Here is a 24,954-nt window from a genome sequence, read left to right on the forward strand (position 1 = left end):
TACTGCCTGAGCCATGTCACCCCTTGATGGGAATCTATGAAATACATTGAAACATTCAGCAAAGTAATAACACATTGATTGCTAATGTTTTTTTATTTTCAGTATAGCAGTTTTATTTACTGATGCACCCCACAAATTCCCTCAGATACAATCCCATTAGAAAAAAACAACAATACGGTTTGTTTCTTTTTTGGCTTTTTTATTTTTGGGGAGGGGGCGGGTTAAAGCAAAGGTCACGAGCAAGCACCTCAATTCTGAGCCATGAAAAAGCCATAAAACGTTGTACTGTAGTGGAGAGGGCATTGCTTAGTGAACGTTCACTGTTATGTGCTGCGTCAATCAGTAGGCAATGTCCTTTGTTGCGGCTTGCCTCAGGTTGTGATGCACAGTGCAATGATTTTGCATGCAATAGAGTAAACATAAAGCAGTCACACACATTTCAGTGAAATATTTCAATTAAGTGTCTTGATTAAATACTTCTTTATTGGGAGCCTGCATGTTTCATTAGGTCCAAAATAAATTAATTGGACTGTTTATCTTCATCAACAGCAAAGGTAATGGGATTGACATGTGTTGGCCTCGACCCATATGTGATTTTGTATGCATGTTTGGATACAGTAAATCAAAAGATAAATAGTAGCAAATATCAGGCTTCGCAGGCCTCACCGGTGTTAGTTATGTCTAATGTGGTATGTTCAGACAAGTTGGTGCTGAATGTTTACAAATGGATATGCAGTCGATTTTGAAATGTTCAGCATAGTTCTGTACTCTTCCAGTTCCAATTACCAGAAACTGCACCATTCATGGCTGGAGTAGGCCCAGTTTTCCATACTATGAAGCCTGCCATATAGAGGACAGAGGCAACGACACTGGGGATATAAACAAGGTATTTAAACTGAGAAAATTAAGCATCACCAAATAGTAATTTTATTACCCACACAGTACTGTGCACAAGTGTTAGACACCCAAGATTTTTAAGAAAGTGAGAGAGCCAAAGTGTGCAGAAGAACTGTGGCAAGTTCTCTGATGTGCTGTGAGCACTCTCTACAATATACGCCATATATATACGTGCACGTTCACGCCTGTTTTCCGTTCCGGTTCCTCAGTGGTGGAATGACTTGCCTACCACTGTCAGGACAGCAGAATCCCTCCCCCTATTTCGACACAGACTAAAAACGCACCTTTTCAAGCTGTACCTTAGTCGTACCTCCTGTTCCCAGCCCCCCCCCCCCCCCCCCCCCTTTCCGATATCCCTATCCCTCTTGTCTAACCCTAAAAATAAAACAAAATAAAAAATAGAATTGCACTTATGATGACTATATGTTTAGAACAGCACTTCATGTGTATTTTACTAGCTATGGATGTTGCTTTAACTTGTGGAAGAACCTATGCACTTGTAAATCGCTTTGGATTAAAAGCGTCTGCCAAATGACTAAAATGTAAAATGTAAATGTAAATGTGTTTGGAATGACCTGCCATCTGATTTTCTTATAAAACTACAGTACTGTTTACTGTACCTAAGAGAATTGATGCAGTTTTAAAGGTGAAGGGTGGTCACAACATATATTGATTTGATTCAGTTTTTTACTGCTCTTTACAAATTTTGCGATATTTAGACATTTTTCATTTCATTATTTAGAAAAGCTTTGCTTTACAGAATTTTTGTACACGTGTCTAAGACTTTTGCACAGTACTATATATTCCTTTTAATACTGTAAATGGAGAAGTTTCTTATTCTGCTCTTGTGTACAAAACATCTTAGAAACTGTGTTGATTTTAATCCAAATCTATATATCTTGCTTGAAGCAAAGGTACTTTGCTACAGTGAAGCTATTATATACCATTGGATATGGAGTGTCTCTGGTCTCCTTGATCGCTGCTATGCTGGTTTTCTGCACCTTCAGGTAATGTGCTGTTGTTTCTGTTTGGGAACTCAAATTCATTATGCTGTTGTCCGTACCATATTTAACTCATTATTGACTAACCTAACTAAACAAATACGTAAATCCTGTGCCTGAGAACTGTGGCAGCTGTGCCAGTCATGCAGTTCTATGTGACAGTTACTGCACAGCTTAGCTGGTTTTGGAGAATTCCCATGCTAGTGTGGGCCTCTCCCTGTTAGAGGAATGGAAAAGGCCTACACATTAAGAATTTGGGGCGGTAGTTTCAATTATTAGACAATCTTCATGATATGGCTGCATAGTTCTTTAACATTGTATTTCATCTGTAAATTACTTAAGTCCCAATTAGTAAGGCTATAGTCAAGAAGTCAAAGCAACAGCTGGTGAAAGATCAGTGGAAGTGTTACAATTTCTCTCAATCCTTCAGGAACCTGCTGTGCACACGGACCTACATTCATTTCAAACCTGCGTGGGGTGGCAGTGTTTGTGAAGGATGTGGTGCTGTTTGCCGATGAGAGCACCAACCACTGCACTGTGTCTACTGTAAGAGCACTTGCCACGGAGCCACTGCTTTCTTTGTGAGCCCTGGTAGGGCTCCATCAACTACAGGTCACTGATTCTTCTGTGCTGTTCTAACTCTGCCTTTGTGAATATGCAGTACCCTTATGTGAAATATGGGCAGGCATTGATTGTGGTATGACTGCATTTGAGCATTTTAGTTATTCATGATACCCCTATAAGGTCACTTCTTAAAAATAGACTCCATTATAGTATGTATAAAACAGCACAAATATTGTCTGAAATATAAAATAGAAATATAAAATATTGTCTGAAGAGATTCAACAGCTCTGTGTGATGGGTTGGTTTTCCCAGAGTATAGTAAATCATTGTCACTGTCTGGCCTCCACCTTTCCTCCAGGTTGGCTGTGGCTCTCTTCCAGTACTGTGTCCTGGCTAACTTCTTCTGGCTGCTGGTGGAGGGGCTCTACCTGCAGACCCTGCTGGCTTTCACTTTTACCCAGGACAAGAGATTCTTCTGGTGGTACACCCTCATTGGCTGGGGTAGGGGCCAGCTCACAGCTGGAGTCCCAGGTCTCCTGGCTTGACTCTAAACTGGAGTGCCAAATTAGCCTTTACATATGTAATAAGGGCAAAATCATGCAATGGGTAACAAATTACTGCTTGGACAAAGAGAGAATGTAAGTGGGTAGGAGAGGTTGGTACTTGGTAATTCTAGCATACATATCATGGAATGTCATTTGTTTACATTTATAATCTATATTTTCTGTATTTTCCCTGTCCTGTGAGACGTTTCTTCCGACCCTGTTACCACCTGAGCACATAACAAGAATATACTCTGAATTATTGGGCATAATCAAACAAAACACAGACAAGTTCAATGTCAGGGTATTAGCAGAGTATTTGTTTATTAGGAAAGAAGGCATCAAGCGAATAAAGGCATTCAGAGATCATCTATGATTTTTTCAATTCTTAAAAAAGGATTATCATGTACTGAAATTGCACTCTGTTGTGCGCACATGCGTGCATGCATGTATGTCTGTCTTTGTTTTAGGGTCTCCCTCTGTAACCATTGTCATCTGGGCAGTGTTCAGGGTAGAATTCAGCATGACAACCAAGGGTGACAAATCAGGCAAATAACTGAAAATTATTCTGCAATTCATCAGTTTCATTTAATGCTTTACATTTAATTCATAATAACTATTAGATTTTCTTCCACAATTATTTTCTCCCATAGACATTTCGCCTGGGATTTTTTATTACGGCAACTATATTTCAGTTGTTATTAAATGTATGGCCATGCATTATATCTTCCTGATGTTTTCAAATATACATTTTATATTTCATTTCATAATGTACATTGGTGATTGCTCAGGTTTTTTATAATAGAGGATAAGTGCAGCAGCGTATGACATATTTTTAAAAAAGGATACAAAGAACCCACTGTCTGGAATACTGGTTGCCATAGTAACAGTTGTTGTCCCTGTTCATGGCAGGTGTTGGGATGACCTAGAAAGCGCCCTCTGGTGGATCATTAAAGCACCCATCCTGTTCTCTGTCTTCATAAGATCTGTGCTTAAAAAGCACTTCTTCACAACCTATGGCATTACTATGAACCATAAGAACCAACCTACTATCCATAATATCGCATTTGTCTACGAGAGCCCTCAGTAGTGGGTATTCATTTAAAGTACATTAAAAGCAAAGCATGTTTCTGAATGTGACTTGTCAAGTTAATGAGAATGCTGTCCATGCAAATGCATTCAAGTGTACACAAAATAAAGCAATAATCCCTGATGTTTTGTTATGTCCAGGTGAACTTTGTAGTGTTTGTGAACATCATCAGGATCATTGTTCAGAAGATGAAGATGCCAGTTGTAGAGGGAAGTGAGCATCCACACTACAGGTGAGCGTCAAGCATTCAGAAAGGCTTCGGAAAGACACTGCCCATGTCATTCTGTAGGCAGAATCCTGTTTGGGAAAATCGCTAGATGAATGTAAACCCAAATATTATTAGATGTCTGCTTGGATGAAAGTAACTAGCCTTTATAGTACATTTAAGTCGCAACAGAGACAAGGAACTTCTCTGAAGTGGAGTCAAATTTTCACTGAAAACCATTAAAATATTCCAAGTCAATCTCTGAAGGACCCAAGTCAATCTCTGAAATTTGAAATGTGAAACAGCAACAGCAGGTGCCAACAATGATGTATTGACCGATGTGCACACGGTGAGACCTTGTGGCAGGCAACAAGAGTTTTGACGTCATTCTAATACATCTTCATGGAGTCCCACAGGGGATGCCTCATGGCAAATAATAACAGGAATTCTATACATTATATAACATAATACTTACATCTGAGTATGGTATTCGGGTTACCTGCAAGCAGTTATTACTCAGAACTGCCCAGGGATACGTGATTTACTGTTCATGTGTATATTTTTGCACAATTGTATCTGTCTGTGACAATTCAAGGAAGGAAACTAAAAAAGACAATTGAGTTGAGCACAAAATAGCACTGTGTGTATTATAATGTGAAATATTGCATGCCCTTCACTATAACATGATATTTCATGGGAAACTTTACAGTAATTCAACAGTTACTGTTGTTTACTATCCACAACCGTGCTTTCCCTATGCAAGTTGAGCCCACAGAATGACATCATGATCTGCTTGTGGGCACATCTATGTGGACAGTCTTGCCAAGCATACTAATTGTAACTGACTTTTGGATTTTATTCTTTTCATGTCACTTCATGAAAATGAAGCAAAACCGATGGCTTGTTCGTGAAACAGTGCCCAGGAAGGCAAATTGCAGTATATTTGAATGGTTTTAAAAGAAAATTCAGTCCAAAAGTCCTGTCTCAGGTCCCATTCATGGAAAAACACACCATGGCTTCACATTATCCACAGACACCAAAGTATCAATGCAAGCTGAAGCAACTGTGTGTTGTTGCTTCCATTTTGGTTCTTATACCTCCTTACTAGCATATGCTGGCACAGAATTATAGGGGCTAAGGTTCTCATCCAACTGACAAAAGGCATTAAGAGACCGATTTGACCTTGGCAAGTTTCACCAGCGATGATTGGCAACACAAACTATTCAATTACAATATGTAATTTCATTCCCCTTTTATACTGGTTATTAATTTAATTGTGTGTTTGCTTGTACTGATTCCTGGTTAGGAGGCTTGCAAAAATCCACTTTGCTGCTCATCCCCCTTTTTGGGGTACACTACACAGTGTTTGCGCTCTTCCCGGAGAACGTGGGCTTGGAGCCAAGGCTCTGCCTAGAGCTGGTTCTGGGATCCTTCCAGGTACAGACCTCTTGGACTGCCCCCTACCACTGCTTGGCACTTGCTAGAGGTTCCTCAAACATAGACACAGCTGTAAACCTGCAGAGCAGGTTAAAACCATGCAATTAGGTGCAATTATGTATATGTTCATGTTTTTTTCTTCTTCAAAATCAGATCAATATCTTTCCCTCTGTGTATAATATAGCATTGCCATCTATAAAGAATAGGCTGTAGAGCTTTGGAACATAGCTGCATTCAAAGAGTAAATATTTTTTCATATTTCTTTTGCAGTTTCTCTCAGTATTGTGACATCAGTGTGTAGAAATAATACCCTCTTTGATTGTCCTCTTCAACCAGTCATTGCGTACTTGCAATTTGCTTCACAGAGACTATTTTTGTCAAGAGAACTGGACAATATGGATATTAGATATGCAAGTAATGAATATTCTCTGCTTTATTGCAGGGGTTTATTGTTGCATTTCTCTACTGCTTCTTAAATGGGGAGGTAAGATATATTACTTAAGATTTTTTCAAATGAGGAGATGTCGGCCTACTAGCGAAAACAATGCATTCAATTTGGTGACCCAGGATTACACAGCCTAGCATAGAATCTCAGCTCACTGCACAATTAGTCCGTTTCTCATTGTCTTGTTTCCATTGTGTGATGAATTTAAAAAATGTATCTGCGTAGTAATTAGCAAATGTATCTGCATAGTACTAGTAATTTACTCAATTACTACTGTTATTGTTATTATTTTTTATTTACAACAGGTTTGTTCCAAGATTGCACTTAGAAAAACACATTTGGTACTTGGTATTGATGACACATGCACTTAGCACAAACTAGCATGAAGTTGAGCAGCACACAGCCATGTAGACAGTTTGCAGTTAAACCATTGTTTGTGATATTCACCATAACATATTTTTTTAGAATTCATGGGGATATTTCACAGAACCTAAAATAGTCTTTGTTCATGGTGTGATAGGCAGGAATTAAAGGCATACAAACCCTGGTCCTCGATGTGCAACAAGGTCCAATCAAGGTCCGACACCTTAATCTTGCGCCACCATGGCAACTTTGTACTTTCTTTTAGGTGGAATTTCTAATTGTAATGTCACTGTCACTGTTTTTTATTTTATTTATTTGTTTTGCTCGGTGAATTTTGCCCAAAGTACACCAGGTGTTTGAGCTGCACATTCACGCCTGTTTCCCATTCCTCACCTTTTGAGACTATACCTTAGTCCTCCCTCCTGATTAACCTGATGAATATCCCTAATGTGCACCCTATATTACAAAAATTAAGGGTAAAAAAATAAAAATAACGATTGCTTTTCATGCTTGTATTCCTATTTATGAATTTGATGTTTTAACTTGTTGAAGAACCTATGCACTTGTAAATTGCTTTGGATTAAAAGTGTCTTCTAAATGACTAAAATGTATGTAAATGTAAATGTAAGGACACCCTGATTGTGGCCACCTCTGCAGAATATTGTCAGTTTCAGTGCTAAAACATGTCAGCAGATGGCGATGGTGAGATGATGATGGTGACTTGTGGGACAGACTGAGGACTTCATAATGGTTGAGACAACATTGTGTAGCACTCTGGTTCTCTTTAATTTAACTACATGCATGATTTATTTTGATACATACATTTATGTTACAATTAAATGCTGTACAAAGTGTTTCAGTGTTAATTTGTATGACAAATATATAGCGCACTCCAATAGGAACTAGTGTATATATATATATATATATATATACACTAGATTCAGTTTGAATCAATTTTATTTTCTTGTTTAAACAAGAAAATAAAATTGATTCAAACTGAATTATCTGTTATTAATCTCAGAGCTTAGTTTGTGTTATCTCCTAGTGCTTTCACATTGCTTGTGGGGCTTGTATCCTAATTTAACATGTCACTACCAGCTGGTAAGCACAAGCTTTATGCAACAAGTGAGGGAGAGTTAGCAACTGACCAAGCAGAGCTGCTGCCTTCCAAGAAAAGTCTGGCCATTAGAATATGGCAACATTATCAGAGGGAATCATCAGGGCCAGGATTAAATATCTCCTCAGCTGCTTTATCTAGATCAACACGGGCTGCAGAGAACATGCAGGAGAAGAGTCTTCATCTATGAGCAGAGGAGCAGAGGGAGAGAGGAAGGGGGGGGGGCAGAAAAGTATCACCGATTTTTATAGAAATTTTAATATTGATATGTGCACAGTTAAACGCTACTTCTACAGCCAAACACAAGCTTGCGTAGTTGTAAATAAGTTACACTTTTTAAAATAAATATTCCACTTTATTATAAAGCGAGAAAGGGCTCATTGTCATGGGTAAGAAAGCCATTTTTAGAGTCGGAAAAAGCATCTCAGTCAATATAACCATCTGTAAAATCATTTAGTATACTAGGTGTCGTTTTCCTTGGATCGCATAAAATAGCATCCACCAAAAAACTTGATATCCTATTTCAATTGATGGGATTCTTCCCATGGCTATGTAGGCTATATGCCTACCGTTGTCCCCGTTACAGTACATGCTTAACTGTGTTATTATACCGGTGAGAAAATTACAGGGAAAAAGCTGACAGGCTCATTGCTCAGATACCCGTGCTGCCAAGGAGTCTTTAGCCGTGCAATCACAAGTGCGCCCAGCTCCCTGGTTTCGCTGAGTAAATAAATAGTTGCGCTTCTGTCTAATTTGTAAAGGATTACTATCAATGCGCGAGCTGTAGTGGTTCTTAACCTAAACTGAAATGCTGAAACATTGCTAAAACGGCGTTAGAAAATCCAAAGACTACATTTCTGACCAATGTCACACGAAACACATTCGCTTGATCATGCTATGAAAGACAGAACATACTGCATACAATAAAACCAAATAATATGCACATCAATGAATTAGTTTCTAATTTAATTAAATAAGTTAAAAGCAGATTAGAAAAACTAACACACACGTGCGCGCGTTTCACTCTTCTCTCGAAAAGCTGACAGCAGTGAGTTAAATTGACCACGATTTATTATGGTATTAAAATTCTTATTGCATAAACAAAAACTTTTCGAATACCTGGAACAAATGTCTACATGTTGCACACTGTACTTGATTACGTTTTCTTTTGGAGACCGAATCCTCGTTGCGCGATAACCTAGTCGCCGTGTAAGTGTCAAAAAGTTTCGACTAAGTGATGATCCTACCTGAAGCAACGCTCAGGTTTCATTCAAGACACCCCCGCGTCAGCAACAGCTGCCTTGGAGCGTGAACTGGCTAGGAGAAGGGGAAAATAACGTTCTCAGCGAAAGGCTTGAAGAAGGACATAATTAACGGGCTACTTTTTGGGTTCTGTGGAAATATATACATTTTCTCTGCGAAAGGTAAAACATTCGAATGTATTTTTTAATCTTTTATGTTGCAATGGTAGTTGAAATAGACATTTGCACAGCGTTCTTATTTTTTTTTGCCGTCAGAAAATACTCCTGGAATTCATGTTATGTCCCAGCTTTATTCATGGAATATTTTTGTTGAATAGGCCTATCAGTTCGTGAAATGTTCGTAGTCAGGTGAATTCATGTGATCTCTCAGTCTTATTTACACATTTTAAATATGACCCCTAATTAGTTCCCTTTCTGGATCCTTCTGGATTTGTTTTAGATGTATTATTTGTTTTTACTTATTTACTTGAATGTATATGTTTAGATAAGAATGCTTCAGATACACCTGTCATTGCTTATACTTGCCAGCGGTGATCACACCTGCAGTTTCACAGTTGTATTGTTGCGTCTATGAATTCACTCAAATGGTAAATAATTTTCTTATACTCCAATTTATATACAGATTATCTGCATGTTTGTATTTTTTAAGTGGTGTAACTGGAGCCTGATTGTTTAAGTACATATGGGCCGGTGAGCAGATATTAGTTTTATTAAAATCTAAAAGACAGCAGTAACCTACTGAACGGATGTGTTTCATTATAATCCTTCAAATTTTGGATACCGCTGTTGCGACACATAATGGTGTAGAAACGGAATTTATACTTTTGTTTTTATTTTAAGAAGAATTTGCCAATATTTGCTACATATGTATGCCAAAGAAAGTTCTAATCACAAGTTCGCCACATTCTAAAAAATAATGAAATTCTCTATATTCCATATTGAATTCCAACCTCATCATGGTCACACATCAACTTGATGGGTAGGGCATAAGACCATGTTTACAATTCTGCAGTATGATTGACAATTAAACATTAAGGGCTGGTATCCCAAGCATAGATGAAGCTTAGTCCTCCAAATAATTATTTTAAATCAGATAAAATTAAAATATTATTTTAGTATATTAAATTCCATAAAAAATATTTTAGTCTAGGCTTAACTTTAATGTTCAAATGACCATTTATTAAGTGAAGTGAAGTGAAGTGAAGTTTGAATTACTTATTGATATTGATATTTTAATTTTTAATTATTTAAAATTTTAGGGAGAGAGGGTGAGCACTAGCATATGAATAGCATCAGTTAGATCATCTTTGAAACTGAAGACAGTAAGCTGGACAAGCACCCATCATGACAATAGGCTGATGTCTAGCCATACTGATGCCAGTGGTTGAGACTGATTGATTAATTAATTGATTTTCTCTTTAACATATTCCCCGCAACACTCGGGAGTACATACTGATTGTTGTTACATGAATGAGAAAAAGCAGATGTGCACTGTGTATCATGGTAAATGGTAAATTTTGTTGGTTGGCATTTATATAGCACCTTTATAAAGCGCTGTACAATTGATGCTTCTCATTCACCCATTCATTCACACACTCAAACACTCATACACCAACAGCAATGGCTGCCATGCGAGGCACCAACCAGCTCATCAGGAGCATTTTGGGGTTAGGCGCCTTGCTCAGGGACACTTCGACACACCCAGGGCGGGATCGAACCAGCAACCCTCCCACTGCCAGATGACTGCTCTTACCGCCTGAGCCAATATCCCCCCTGTCGCCCAATGGCGTATCAAAGAGGGAGACAGCAGGTGGGCAGCCCAGTAGCCTCGCCGTGTACCTGCAGAGGTCAAGTCCGTAGCGGCACAGAGTCCTGCACCTGTTTCCCGGCACGGCCACTTTCACCTGACCCTCCTCCGAGACTCGGCCTTATTTTTAGCTCCGGGCTTCATTTCCAGCTCCCAGGATGCTGCATGCGCTTCGTGCTGCCCCTGCCCCCTCCACTCCTCCAACGCCACTAATCCAAGCAAATGAGAGCTGTGGGGTGATGGGGAGCTCCCACAAGCTCGTATCTGATGCGAATATCGGGTTGTAGCCTTCTCTTCACATTAGAACCTGTCGGCAGCATGCCTCCTTTATTTAACCTGACCGTCTCTCCATCAAGGCCCAGGGCTTCTCTGTGCAGTTTTGCTGTGTTTAAAAACACTGTTGTCTTTAACTTCAGTCTGTGTGTTGACCGCATTGTCTTACTGGCAATCTACCAGTACTGTATTTGCAAGTAGTTTGGCCTTTCCAAAAGAGCATTTTTATTTTCTGGGACTACTCAAAGAAAGGAACTGTAGCAGCTTACAGGATGTAGGGAATTGCACCTTTTCAGACTATTCACATGTTTTGTTGTTAAGTGGTAAATAGTTTCGTGCTATTTGTGTCTATTTTGTATTCATAGTTTCTGTTGAATATTGTTCCGAAGGGTTCTGATGCAGGGTGCTGATACAGACCAGCCCTGGGAGTGGCTCTGTAATGGGGTGTGGCTGACATGCTGCAAGCCTCATACCACAGCTCTATCGTATACTGTAGTGGCATATGGGAACAGATATGTAATCATGCCATTGGGGGCAATTTGCCACATTATGCTGGGTGTGCAGGGCTGTTCAGTCTGTGAGTGGCAGGGAATCACATGTACTTGGATGCAGAAGCTGTTGGTTTTGGATTTCTTTCACTCAGGGAGGCCATGTGATTGCTTCGCCTGTCCTCCTCTCTTCTTAGTGGGCAGAAGGTGAAATAAGTTGAAGTGAAGGCAACTATAAATGTAGTGAGGCAGATTTTTCCAGTTGTGCATTTTGATCCCACTGGGTTTAATACGTAGCCTCAAACTGCCAACACCAGAAGTGTTTGCCTCCTCAAACTACCTTTGATCAGATTATAGTTTCATTAGAAGCCCAGTATTAAATTCATAATGGAATATAACAAATACATCATGTGCAAATACCACTTTAAACAACATAATGGTATTAGCTTTGTAAACAAATAAAATTAGTTTAGCTGCAATTTCAGTCAGAATACAGTCTAGTTCAAATGATGAGCTAGACACTTCTTTTGACACAACTGACTCTGTCTGCAGAGATTCAGAGCTAAGTATATATACTGTGGCTCAGTGACACCTGCAGGATTCTCTCCCAAGTTACACCAATGTGATAGATAACATGAAATCATTTGCAATAGAATAGTTTGCAATTAAGTGAATATGGCTGGGTCATTTGCTTCAGATTCAGTTCAAAGTGTGTTTCCAAACTGAAACTTGTGTTTGAAAATCAATGGCTGTATTATGTATTCACTAAAACTTATTTTTATAGACTTCATCATTTGAGTGGAGAAAGACTGGAATTTTGTGTTGGTGATCATTCATAACATCATGTTTATTCTGACTTTTCTTAAAACTATACATAAACCGTAAAATATCTGAATGTAATACTTTGTGTGCATGTCAATAGGATTATGGAGTCATTGCTGTGTTTCTGGTTTTCATTTACAGTTAGCACTTAATAAATAAGTGATACAACCGAGGGGGTAATGACAGATTATCTGCACTACATGCTAATTTACTCAGCAAGTAAATAGTATTTTTGGTATTAAAAATCACATACTTTTGTCTGTTGAAGTGCAAGTCACAAAATATTAATTTCTAATTGATTATTTAGTTGTGGGAGAATTAATGTTATATGCCTGCTAAATCTAAGCAATTCACTGTAGCTTGTATCCAAGATACATTGCGATTAACATTTTCATATAGATCAAAACAATGAATTTATACAATCTATTTTCAAGAAAATATTTGATTGTATTGTATTCAAAGACAATGTGTTTCAGAAATCTGGATGCTGTGTGACATTAAATCAGTCTTCAGTCCTGTGATATCTTTCTAAACATTGACAATGTCCTTCTAATGATAACTCGCCGAAGGCTGATGTTTTATGTTCTGTATGCATGATGGCATCTGGTCATCTATTATCTTTGTACATATGCCAAAAACCAAAAGCTGTGCAAGTTTGCAGAGAGGAATATTGTTGCTCACAGTCCATAACAGGCTAGTGTGACAGTGTTACACTCTGTCCCGTGTTGGAGTGGTCTGGTCGCCTGGACTGACGTGTAGGCTGCATGGATCCGAGCTGCAGTTCTTCCCTGGGTCTGTCTGGCGGACACGTGGCACGTAGCTGTCTGTTCCCATATGCAAAAGATTTGTACAAATCATACATGCTGAAAAGTATTTTGTCGAAAATATAAACATACATAAAACATGTATATTATATTTTAATATTTCCATGTTTTTTTTAACAGAATTTGAACATGGGTATATATAAAAGGGACCATACTCATGTAAAATGAATAGATCGATAAATTTCAAGTATAAGAGGACATATGCTGATAAGTAGGCTGAAAATATTTAAGGCTGAAAATGTCAGTGGGTGATTATCCTAAAGGGCCTTATTGATTTTATTTTATGAATGATTTTATCCTTATTTTAAAAAATTACATAATGTTCTAACATATTTTGTTCAAACATTTACCATTTAATTTGAGGGTATTTATAGCCACATCGGGTGACCCATGTAGGAATTGCATCCCTTTTTATACAACGTCCCTCCATTTTAGAGGGCCAAAAGTAAATATAGTTGGCTTCTCAACTATTTCTGATTAGGTAGGTGCATTCCATCACTTCCATAGTGCAGGTATAAGTAAGCTGTCAGTACCTAGTCTTGATTCTAGGATTTTGATAACCTTTACCTCTTTATTGGCGTTTGTCAACATGAGGACCAGAGTGCCAATGACAGTTAAGTAAGCCATTATGAGGCAAAAAAAACCCCAAAAAACATTGCAGACCTATGTGGCAGACACACACCAAACAATATTCTTACCAAAATAAATTCATTATGAACATTGTTAAGATGAAAAACAGCACTGATGATCTCAGTAATTGCAATGGACATGATAGGCCAAGGAAGACAGTTGATGGACAAAGAATTCTTGCCATAATGTAGCAAAACCCACAAACACCTGTCCAAGTGATTGGAAACTCTTCAGGGGGCAAATTTGACGTGTCAGTAACTACTGTCCACAGAAGACATCACAAACAGAACTACAGAGGCTACACTGCAAGATGCAAAACCACTAATTATCTGCATAAACTGGATGGCCAGGTTACAGCTTGCTAGGAAGTATCTAAAAGAGCCTGCACAGACAGAGGAGACCAAGATTGACTTTAATCTGAGTGATGGCAAGAGCAAAGAGGCTAAAAGGACCTGCCAAAGAACCAAAGCACCCCCCTCATCTGTGAAACATGGAGTTGGGGAGTGTTATAGTTTGGACATGTATGGCTGCCACAAACAGGCTCTTGCCTTCATTGAAAATGTAACTGCTGATGTAACAGCAATGGAATTAATTATGAAGTGTACAGAAGGATCTTAACAGATCAAATTAAATCAAATGCCTCCGAACTCAATGGATGGTGCTTCATCCCAGTGCTCTTTCTTATTCTTAATGATGTTCCAAACAATTGGAATGGCTTATGTCTCTGACTATTTCTTATTTCTCTACCTCATAATGGCTTCCTTGACTTTCATTGGCACAACTCTAGCTCTCATATTGATAAATACCAATAACTCTAGAATCAATAAAAACAATAGAATCAAGACTAGATACTAAAAGCTTTCTTATACCTTTACAAAGAAAGTGATTTAATACACTCGACTAACCAGAAACAGCTGGGAGGCCAACTGTCAATGTATAAAAAGGGATGGAATTCCAACACAAATCACCCAATATGGATGTAAATACCCTCAAAGTAAAGGTGACAGTCAGCACTTTGACCTCATATTCATTGTTTCATTTCAAATCCGATGTGCTGGAGAAGGACAGAAATTATACCACTGTTCAAATACGTACTTTAGACAGAACTGCTTAGGAATACGTATTATTCTTTCATGAGTACAGGTGCATCTAAAAAAATTTAATATCTTGGAAAAATTCTTTTTTTTCAAAAAGTGAAACTATTTTTATTTCTTTATTCAAAAAGTGAAACTTTCATATATTCTAGATTCATTACACATAAAGTGAAAATTCCAGTATCTGGAAATATTAGATTATTACACAAGACCAATCAAAAAAAGGATTTATAATACAAAAATGTCAAGTATGTTCATACACTCTATACTTGGTCGAGCAATCATGGTCAAGCACTGCAGACTTGACAGTTGTCCAGAAGACACTCATTGAGACCCTCCACAAGGAGGGTAAGCCACAGAAGGTCATTGCTGAAAGGGCTGGCTGTTCACAGAGCGCTGTATCAAAGCATATTCATGGAAAGTTGGCTTGAAATATTTCACTTTATGTGTAATTAATCTAGAATATAAGAAAGTTTCAGTTTTTGAATTAAATTACAGAAAGAAATGAATTTTTCCACAATATTCTAATTTTTTTGAGATGCACCTGTAATCTCTTAGGCTTTTCGTACACTTCACTATAGATATATTGTGTATAGGAGTTGTCAATTACTAATCCAGAAACCATACTCCCCTGAAAAAGATCAGGGACCTGGAATGATAGAATTACTCTCATTTCATATATTGACATATGTTTGTATAAATGTTGGTATTTGTGTGCAGTGGATTTTCTCAAGTTCTAGTCTGACATTTCCTTAGCCTTTGCTATGTTCATAATATGCCTCCTCTCAGTCATAGCAATATACATTTTATTTACACATGAAACAATGGCAGTCTCCATGAAACAGAGAATAATATTATATTTGAATTGTCAGGCAAACACTACTTAGTGTACACACAAAATTATTACCTGTTCCCATGAGCATTCCACTGGGTGTATTCACATGCACATTAATACTCTGATCTGACACCAATTATTGCAATCCGAACATCCACACATTTTCTCACAAATTGCACAAATTTGCAGTGAAAAATAATATATTTTTATTTAGCTAATACCTTTATCTATGCGACTTACAGTTGATTAGACTAAGCAGGGGCAATCCTCCCTGGAGAGATGTGGTGCTAAGGGCCTTACTCAAGGGCCTAACAGCTGTGTGGATCTTATCATGGCTACCAGTGGGGGCTGGTGGCCATTTACCCGGGTGGGGCGCCATACATTTGCAAGCTCGCATACAGACACATACCAGTACTAGGAATACTTGCACACAGTTTTTGAAGGAACTCAGTAGGTAGGTTGTTCCAAACATCTTTGAGAACTAGCTACAGTTCTTCTGTGGATTTAGGCAGCCTCAAATGCTTCTGTCTCTTCATGTAATCCCAGACAGACTCCATGTTGTTGAGATCAGGGCTCTGTGGGGGCCATACCATCACTTCCAGGACTCCTTGTTCTTCTTTATGCTGAAGATAGTTCTTAATGACATTGGCTGTATGTTTGGGGTCGTTGTCATGCTGCAGAATAAATTTGGGGCCAATCAGATGCCTCCTGGACGGTATTGCATGATGGAAAAGTATCTGCCTGTACTTCTCGGCATTGAAGAGACCATTCGTTCTGACCAAATCCCAAACTCCAGAAATGCAGCCCCAAACATGCAAGGAACCTCCACCATGCTTCACTGTTGCCTGCAGACACTCATTCTTGTACTGCTCTCCAGCCCTTTGGCGAACAAACTGCCTTCTGCCACAGTCAAATATTTAAAATTTTACATAAGCTATAAATATTTAAATATCCAGAGAACCTGCTGCCATTTTTCTCCACCCCAGTTCCTGTGTTTTTGTGCATAGTTGAGTCGCTTGGCCTTGTTTCCACGTCGGAGGTATGGCTTTTTGGCCGCAATTCTTCCATGAAGACCACTTCTGACCAGGGGTGCGTTTCCCGAAGCCTTCGTAACGCCACGTCGTTCGTAAGTTGTACCTTAAGCTCTAGCTTAACGTTTCAGCGTGTTTCCCAAAACGTTCTTTCCTAAGGTTGGTCTGGACCACTCTTAAGTATACCTTAGCGATGTTGTCAGCTCATTCCACTAGTGGCCACCACTGTTATGACCGCAAGCCTCTGAAATCAGCTGTTGCTCTTAGTTAAATCTCAATCTGTTAAGCAATATGTACACTAATAATATAACACTATGGTTTTAGTTGGCTAATAATTTTACTAAAATACCACATTAATGGCACTGTTTTCATATGCGATGTTTAACCATAGTTCTTTCTTGGTTTTGTTGGACACCGTAGTCCTAAAACTGGATTATTCAGTGCCACGTCTAACAATATCTCAATTTTTTTTGCTGTGAAGCTGTAGGACCGCTTATTTCTTAGTTTTTTATATCTTATGTAAAAAAATAAAATAATTTTGGTGCGTTTTGCTTGTTCAATGTTCAATGCTTTTATTGAAAATGTCAGCTAATCAGAGAAAATAGTGAATTACACCAGTAATGTGATGGTGCTTCTGCCAAAACAACTCTGATTGCAAAGTCATTTAAGGCACTATGACAAAGATATTAAAATAAATAAAACATGGCATGCCAAAGGCGTATTGCTAGATGGCGTAGCCACAAACCGTATCACTAACCATACATATAATTTGGTGAAAATTTTATATATACGGTTGGATAATTTCATTTGTAAGTTTTTTATTCTATTAATATCTTCAAAACAGTCATGATAAATGCAATATTTTTAAGTATTCCTGCAGTGTTTTATTCATAAATCACACTACTTTCTCTCATAACGCAGTCAAACGGTCAATGCATGGAGTGCATAATCGATCTTAGAGCCAGATGGGCCTAGTAACGTCTCACGTAGAAGCATTAACCCTAACCCTATCCCTTAAGCAACTGCCTAAGTGATAGTTTGGGGAACACACATAGAAAAGTAAACAACTTTAGTAAGGTATACCTTAGAGAGTCTTCGTAAAGCGCTAAGAGACACCATTATCAGGAAATGCACCCCAGACTAGTAGATGGGTGTACCTGGGTCCCACTGGTTTCTGCAAATTCTGAGCTGATGGCACTGCGGGACATCTTCCAATTGCAAAGGGAAGTAAGCATGATGTGTCTTTCATCTGCTGCATAAGTTTCCTTGGCCGACCGCTGCATTTCTTTGAGCTTCTTCAACAGGCAGCTTCTTCTTGGACTGCACATCTGGAAACCTCTGTCTGCCTTGACATTTCTGCCCAAGAGAGACCTTGCTGATGCAGTATAACTACCTTGTGTCTTGTTGCTGTACTCTGTCTTGCCATGGTGTATGACTTGTGACATTAAACTATCTTCAGCAACCTCACCTTGGAAGCACAGTTTGGCTGTTCCTCACCCAGTTTTAACCCTCCTACACAGCTGTTTCTGTTTCAGTTAATGATTGTGTTTCAACCTGTTTGGTATAATTGGCTAATCACGCACCTGACTATATACCTACAAAATCCCTGACTTTGTGCTAGTGTACCTAGAAGAATGTATGCTGGTTTGAAGGCAAAGGGTGGTCACACCAAATATTGATTTGATTTTGATTTTTCTTCCGTTCTCTCACTTTGCATTTTGTCAATTGATAAAAATATAAATATAAATAACTATTAATATTTCTATTTTTGCAAGCATTCTTACTTTACAGCATTTTTTCACACCTGCCTAAAACTTTTGCACAGTACTGTATATACATTGAATGATTCCTCAGTTTTAAATCAGTCGCATAAGATTCAATGTACAAAAACATTAAAATGATTATAATTAAGCTGAAGATTGTGGGATATTTTGGTGATCCTTGACAATGAAGGTTAAAATTAGGCTGAAAGAGAAACTGCATTAGCCCAGGTAATTGGGCTAATGCAGGGCTTGAACCCACCAACCTTCCAGGGGCCCAGTCCTGTACCTGAGCCTCTAGGCTACAGGCTGCCTTTATTTTAAATTTATTTGGGCTTTTTGAAACTGTGCATGTCAGCCAATTATGGTAAGAATCATGAAAATGCAGCTATTGGAATAATCACATTGCTTATATCCATGTGTATGCAATAACCTAAATACTGGCTTCAACTGATTACTCCAAAAGGGTATTGGTATGCATGTAAACATAGCTAATGACAAAAAAAATACATGCAATTTGCCTCTTTTAAACGTGACTATATTGCTGTGCACACAATTCGGCACGTTAATAGAATGGATTTAGTAGTTCTCATGCATTGCAATCACTGACCTGCAATGACCTTTTTCTCTGGGTGCACTTTCAGAAGTGCCGAGCCAAGAAAGTGACCTTTAATTTGCAATGTTCAGGACTGAGGTACTTCTTTCCACACACAGTGAGGGAAATGCATCATAGAGCTTATTTAGTTGTTCAGTACAAACTGCTGGTGCCTTTTGTGGAGTTGAAAAATTTTATTATTATATACACAGTAAATTTAATTCATTTTATGTTACGCAGCACAAATAGCTGGTATTTATATTCATTGATTTTTTTTCTTGATTGTTTGTTTGATTGATTTTATTTTTTGGCTGTTAACGTTGTGTCTTTCTGGTCTTTCCGGTGATGTAACTATGGGGTGCACCTGAGCCCATAACCCTACAGCATGAAATTACAGATGTTAACAACTCAGGATGATTTACTTAAACTGAACAGGGCGGCCTGTAGCGTAGTGGTTAAGGCAAATGACTGGGACACACAAGGTTGGTGGTTCTAATCCCGGTGTAGCCACAATAAGATCCGCACAGCCGTTGGGCCCTTGAGCAAGGCCCTTAACCCTGCATAGCTCCAGGGGAGGATTGTCTCCTGCGTAGTCTAATCAACTGTACGTCGCTCTGGATAAGAGCGTCTGCCAAATGCCAATAATGTAATGTAATGTAATGAACACGAGGCAGAACACTGCCGCCAACCCTCCTAAGCCTGACCAAAAGCCAATAAGAGGGAAGCATGTTACGGCATTATGATTACACACTGATTGGCTCATATTTTTTTGAGAAGGGGGGGGTTTCTGATTGGCCACTCAGTTGGACGACCCTTGGTCTGTTGCTCATCATAGCACCTTTAGGAAGCAGCTCCGGTGAGCCTGGGAGAAAAGCAGACCACAGGCTGTGTATTTTAAATGCAGCCACTCTCTGGTGGAAGAGGGCCCCAGAGAGGGTTTCCTAAAATAAGAGGAGAAAACCACCTGAGAGCTGGGAGACGGCGGGTTAAGGGGCGCTCAGAATGCCACAGTGTAGCCTTATATTTGTGGGAAAATAACGGCAGACATCCATCTTTGGCAGGAAAAATGAAAGCTTAACTGGCGGCGACATGTTGGAACGACGGGGGATGGGGGGGGGGGGGGGGGAGTGGGGGTGGGTAACAGATCACAGGACTGTGGAGGAGGGGGCCTAGGCGGAAGCTGGGAAGATTTCTGCCGGTGTAAAATAGATGGTGGAGGACTGGGAGTTGGTAAGCTAAGTTGGCATGCGGGCCTGTTTATCGGTGTGATGTGAGGGAGAGCGAGGGTTCAACGAAGCAGGAATGAGCGGAGTCATCGTGCTTTTGTAATCCGACGCCGCGCCCTGATTGCCCATGGCAGCTGCGAAGCCACCATATCTGCGTGTGTGCGCGCCTGCCCTCCGCTTTTCTCAGCCCCACTCGCTCTCATCGCCCCCCAAAAAACCCCATAATACGCACAGTCATATATCTGCCCCAGTCACCGAGTCTCAGACCATCAGATGTCCACCATGCAGGGGCTCTTAGGCTGGACTTATACGCACTTGCCTCAAAACAGCTATATTGTTTTAGTGAATAATATTTTAAGATTTTAAGATTATTTTTCATCTATAATCAGGCATGCTAGTGGCTGGTCAGTGACTTTTTTTTTAATTAGAAAGGGTTTAAAAAATGTCACTAATATGCAACTAACTAGTTCTGTAAAAAGCTTAAATTCCCTAATAAAGCTATTTGGATTTTAATAAATCACATCCAAAGTTTCTACACAGAGCCTTTTAAACCCTACCAGACAGGAGGTCTTCCTTCAATGAGAGCATGTGGCCTTCTACTGGAGGAAGAGGAGTCTGGGCTGGGGCGGAAGGGGGCAGGCGGGGGTCCAACCATGAACCATGATGATGACTGCCCTATCCCACAGCCTAGCAGTCCTGATATGATTCAGATACGTCCTGATACGATACAGATACGATCATGGTGCATTTGAATGATGGCAGTCCATTTCCATGGACTACCCAAAAGACTGTCAGTTTGCCCAGTGGGAAACTGATCCTCGGTGGAAGTACAACATCACAGAACTTGTTGTGAATGTATTTTTTTCAAGGGAGCTGTGGTGGTGCAACAGGCTAAGATGCAGCAGACTTGCGGTTGCAGTTCGCTGCAGTTGCCCACTGGGGACTGGGGTTCGATTTATAAGTTTGGCCGGCTCACGTGGAGCAGCATAATTGGCTTGCTGCTCCAGGGGGAGGGACTTGGCCGCACAGTAGATCGCCGCACAAAAAGCACCTCGGGCACCTTGGAATCATGGTTACCAGCATGTGGTGAGATGGCTTGAAGAAGGCATGTCGCTCTCGTAGGGCCGCTGAGGGACGGGGTGTGGGCGGTGTATCTAATACTAGCTCTAATTGAATTAGGCAGGGTACAATTGGCTACCAAATCGGGAGAAAAAATTATTGAAAAAAAGAGAGAATGTCTTTTTTCCAGGAGAGTCACACAGATTTATACTGTAGATATAAAACAGTGTGCGTAGACCCAGCAGAAACCTGTAGCAGCATATCTTTCTGTGTATTACAAATATTATACGTGAGTTGATGACATGCTTTAAGAATCCATGTTGTTAAAAGTATCAGGTGCTTCACCTGAATTGCTCCAGTAAAGACATTAGAGTCTCAATATGCTATGGAATACATATTATAAGATATAATATGGCCTGGATAGGGCCGTCTGTTAAGCTAATAAGTAATATGATGTGCGTGGGTAATGCCAGAGCGCTGTGGGAAAACGTTGAACTTGAACCCCCTGCGCTCGTCTCGAGTGCAGCCCGTCACTTTGTCACGACCCTGACACTTTTATGTGGGGACCTCATCCCGTCGCAGGCTTGAGCTGTCTCCTCTTGCAAAAAAATACTAGAGAGAAAGAAGGGTAGAGAGAGAGAAAGTGGGGTAGAGGGAGAGAGAGAGAGAGCACCGCCAGCTGAGCCTGGGCTTTTAACCAAATTTTTAGAAAACCGAACCTTGCCTGGTGTGTTACCTTTTTGTTTGACTCTCTGTGAGGTTCTCCTCCAATGGGATCCGACAGAGGGGGCTACAGCAAAAACAATTCAATGCCTTTTCGGCGTTCAGGTCATAACAGCTCTGAAAGGATTGATCACAATTCAATTGAATCCCACATGACAATGTGCTTTGCCAGTGTGTTGCTCGTAATACGAGGTATATAGCAACGATTCTTAACTCTCACTTGTTGCAGCACATAACATCATTTATCATCTGAGGAGTTAATTATAAGTAAAAAGGGACAAAGACAAATTTGACCCCAAAATGTGACCCCTAGGATGCAAGCTTCTACAATTAATTAGTACTATGCACCATTTACAAACAATCACTCGTGCAACCAAGATATCCAGAGGGCTGGAGTATTTTAACGAAATAAAATTTTGTCTTATTAACGTCTGACAAGGAAGACTGTTTTATTTCTTGCCGCTGATCCAGTCATTCTCAGAGGTTTAAGGTCTGACACCAATAGTTATTCCTGATTGGTTCTATAGTAGTAAACAAAACTACTTTTTTTATCTTTTAGACTTAGACATGACTGAATACTAAGTCTGAAATATCTTTTCTCACCATAAACATTTTTTGTTTATGAATGGAAGCTAAGCTGGACAAATCCCTTTCAAACATGACGACAATATCACCAATAACAACAATATCATTTTCTAAGCTATGTCTAGGCTGGTTTTTAAAAAGGCCATTTGGGGACACCAAAAGAACACATGGTAGCCAAATGATATTATTGGAGGTGTAAAATGTGATTATTGTGTACTAAATTATCCTGGAAAAAGTTTCCTGAAGTGTGAAAAGTGTTCACCCCCCCAACCCCTGTCACCACAGCCTGGTCACCTTTGCCCTGATGGGGGAAGAGACCATTCGACAGCCACTTTTGTCTTCACAGGGGAAAAAGGAGCTGGTCAATAGCCGTAGCTGAGATGGTCTCCTTCGCCCAGACAGGGGAAGGACCACTGCTCTAGTGCAGTTCCAATGAGCTGTGGCCGAGACGGTCGCTTCCACCCAAGTGTTTTACCAATAGTGAGTGAGTGACTGTATGATTACACCTGCTGACTGTAGGTGTAGGCTACTATGACACTGTTCACTAATTCTCGTGGTGTCATTGCTTTTATTTTAGTGTAAGGCTGGAAATCTGGCATTATCACTCAGGGCTGGTCAGCTTGCTGGCTTCCTCTGGTATTGTGGAAAATGTGGCTGTAAAGTAATTTAACGCAGGAGCATGCATCATTAACCCCCACTATCTCCACACCCATACGGGCAGGAGCCTGTGGGGGAAGACTCAGGCCTCCAGCCGTAAAACTCGTTAGGACGGGGCAACATCCTTTACGGCACGGGAAGGTTTCAGAGGGCACGGCCTGTTAGGCCCTGACCTTCTCCTGAACCCCCCTTTCATTGCTCTCTCCGTCTTTATTCAGTCACTAAATGATGTGTACAGCATTGGATGTTTCATGACAAAGTCAGTTTAGATAATATTCATGTTTGGTATTATTCTGATTGTTTCAGTGTGACTGGTGCAATGGTTTTATTTCTGCAACAACAAACCCTGTACATCATAACCAACCAGGAGAAGCCGTGTGGAGCTCTGCCCCAGTGAAAGCCATGTGCCTCAACCCCCCTGCGCTTCCTGGGGAGGTGTGGCTCCAAATTACAGATGGGTGACCCATTGTTAGGGTTAACATCAAAGGCCAGATTTTGGATTTAAGGACAGTAAACTAAGCAATCTGGGAGAATGCAATCAGCCTCCCGTGCACTCCGTGCACGTAATTTCTATGTACAGGGTGTCTGTAGCCAGACTCCCGTATGTAGCTTTTATTACCAGGTATGACTTTTAAGACTCTGTAATTTGGTTTGCATTGCATTGCATTGCATTGTAATTTGGAACTAGTATGCAATTACGTGTATGTAACCTGCCTGGTAAAATAAACTGTTAAAACTTGATCTGTTTGGTTTTCCTTACTGACACTCAAAGTTATACAGGGAATGCTTGGTTTACCCCCTCAAACTGGTCTAGGGAGGATGATTATTTCCACTTACTGTATCACGGCGTATAGCACCCGTAGACCTATGTTGGTAAATCCCTCGCGTCCGCATGGTAGTTCATTCATGTCGAGCACAGCCGTAGCTATGTTGGTCTGCTTGGGTCCCTAGGCTGTAAACAGATATACCCGAGAGTAGCTATTCCTGCGACCTCTGTAATGACTACAGATAGCTAGTCAGTTCGTGAGACGTGCACATTACGCGCGATGTGACATGCAGTGGTACCAGCAGAGGACTGTTCGGAGAGTAAATCTCAGTACAGGATTCCTATAGCGATCAAGTCAAAATTATAAATACGACATCCACTAAATGTGGACAACTCATCTAAATTATTATTCTAAAATGGAGTCAGATAAACGAAGGTGAATCTATTGGCCCTATTGTGGAGATTCTGGGTCAGCCCGGACCAGTAAAGAGCGGAAGGCAGAGTGGTACTACTGCCTTTGTATCGTGGTTTGTTTATTGGCTGATCTAGACTGTCTGCATAGGGGCCACTCATTTTTAACCCTATTAGTATTCTTTCAGCAACACCAGAAGGACGAGCACGCTTATACCTTCAGCCCTCGCTAAATTCCGTCGTTGGGTTAGCGTTGGGTTTTACATTAGCAATGTATACTTAGTAGGAATCAAAGTTAAAACTATGCTACGTTTGAACTGAAATACAGCTTGTGCAACCCAGTCCAACAAATGGCACGCAGTGGGTTGATGAAGAAATGATTTACTTTTAAAATGTGCACATGTTTATTTTAATTAGAAAATCAAGTCCTATGTTTATAGAAATT

The 24,954-nt window shown here is 39.9% G+C and overlaps 2 protein-coding genes and 1 long non-coding RNA gene across 6 annotated transcripts in view; 2 read left to right on the forward strand and 1 right to left on the reverse strand.

The window, feature by feature from the left end:
- The first annotated feature begins 677 nt into the window (after nt 1-677).
- On the forward strand, nt 678-6,318 carry ghrhr2 (growth hormone releasing hormone receptor 2). The gene is given in 12 exon segments (XM_061230422.1): nt 678-689; nt 1,807-1,904; nt 2,329-2,364; nt 2,366-2,444; nt 2,843-2,963; nt 3,475-3,524; nt 3,527-3,540; nt 3,917-3,992; nt 4,235-4,307; nt 5,606-5,736; nt 6,179-6,226; nt 6,229-6,318. Coding segments are annotated over 12 exon segments (828 nt in total).
- A 988-nt stretch (nt 6,319-7,306) lies between these two features.
- LOC133121707 (uncharacterized) lies at nt 7,307-8,885 on the reverse strand. The gene is made up of 2 exons (XR_009708041.1): nt 8,781-8,885; nt 7,307-7,845 (listed from the first exon to the last, which is right to left on the reverse strand). It is a non-coding gene; the product is annotated as an uncharacterized LOC133121707 (long non-coding RNA).
- Nucleotides 8,823-24,954, forward strand: part of scn4aa (sodium channel, voltage-gated, type IV, alpha, a) — a 63,683-nt gene continuing 47,551 nt past the window's right edge. For all 4 annotated transcript variants that reach the window (XM_061231096.1, XM_061231098.1, XM_061231099.1 and 1 more), the window contains exon 1: nt 8,823-9,085. The gene's annotated coding sequence lies outside the window, so the exon portion shown is untranslated. The remainder of the gene's footprint in view (nt 9,086-24,954) is intronic.

This window comes from Conger conger, chromosome 2, assembly GCF_963514075.1.
Source record: "Conger conger chromosome 2, fConCon1.1, whole genome shotgun sequence".
Taxonomy (NCBI): domain Eukaryota; kingdom Metazoa; phylum Chordata; class Actinopteri; order Anguilliformes; family Congridae; genus Conger; species Conger conger.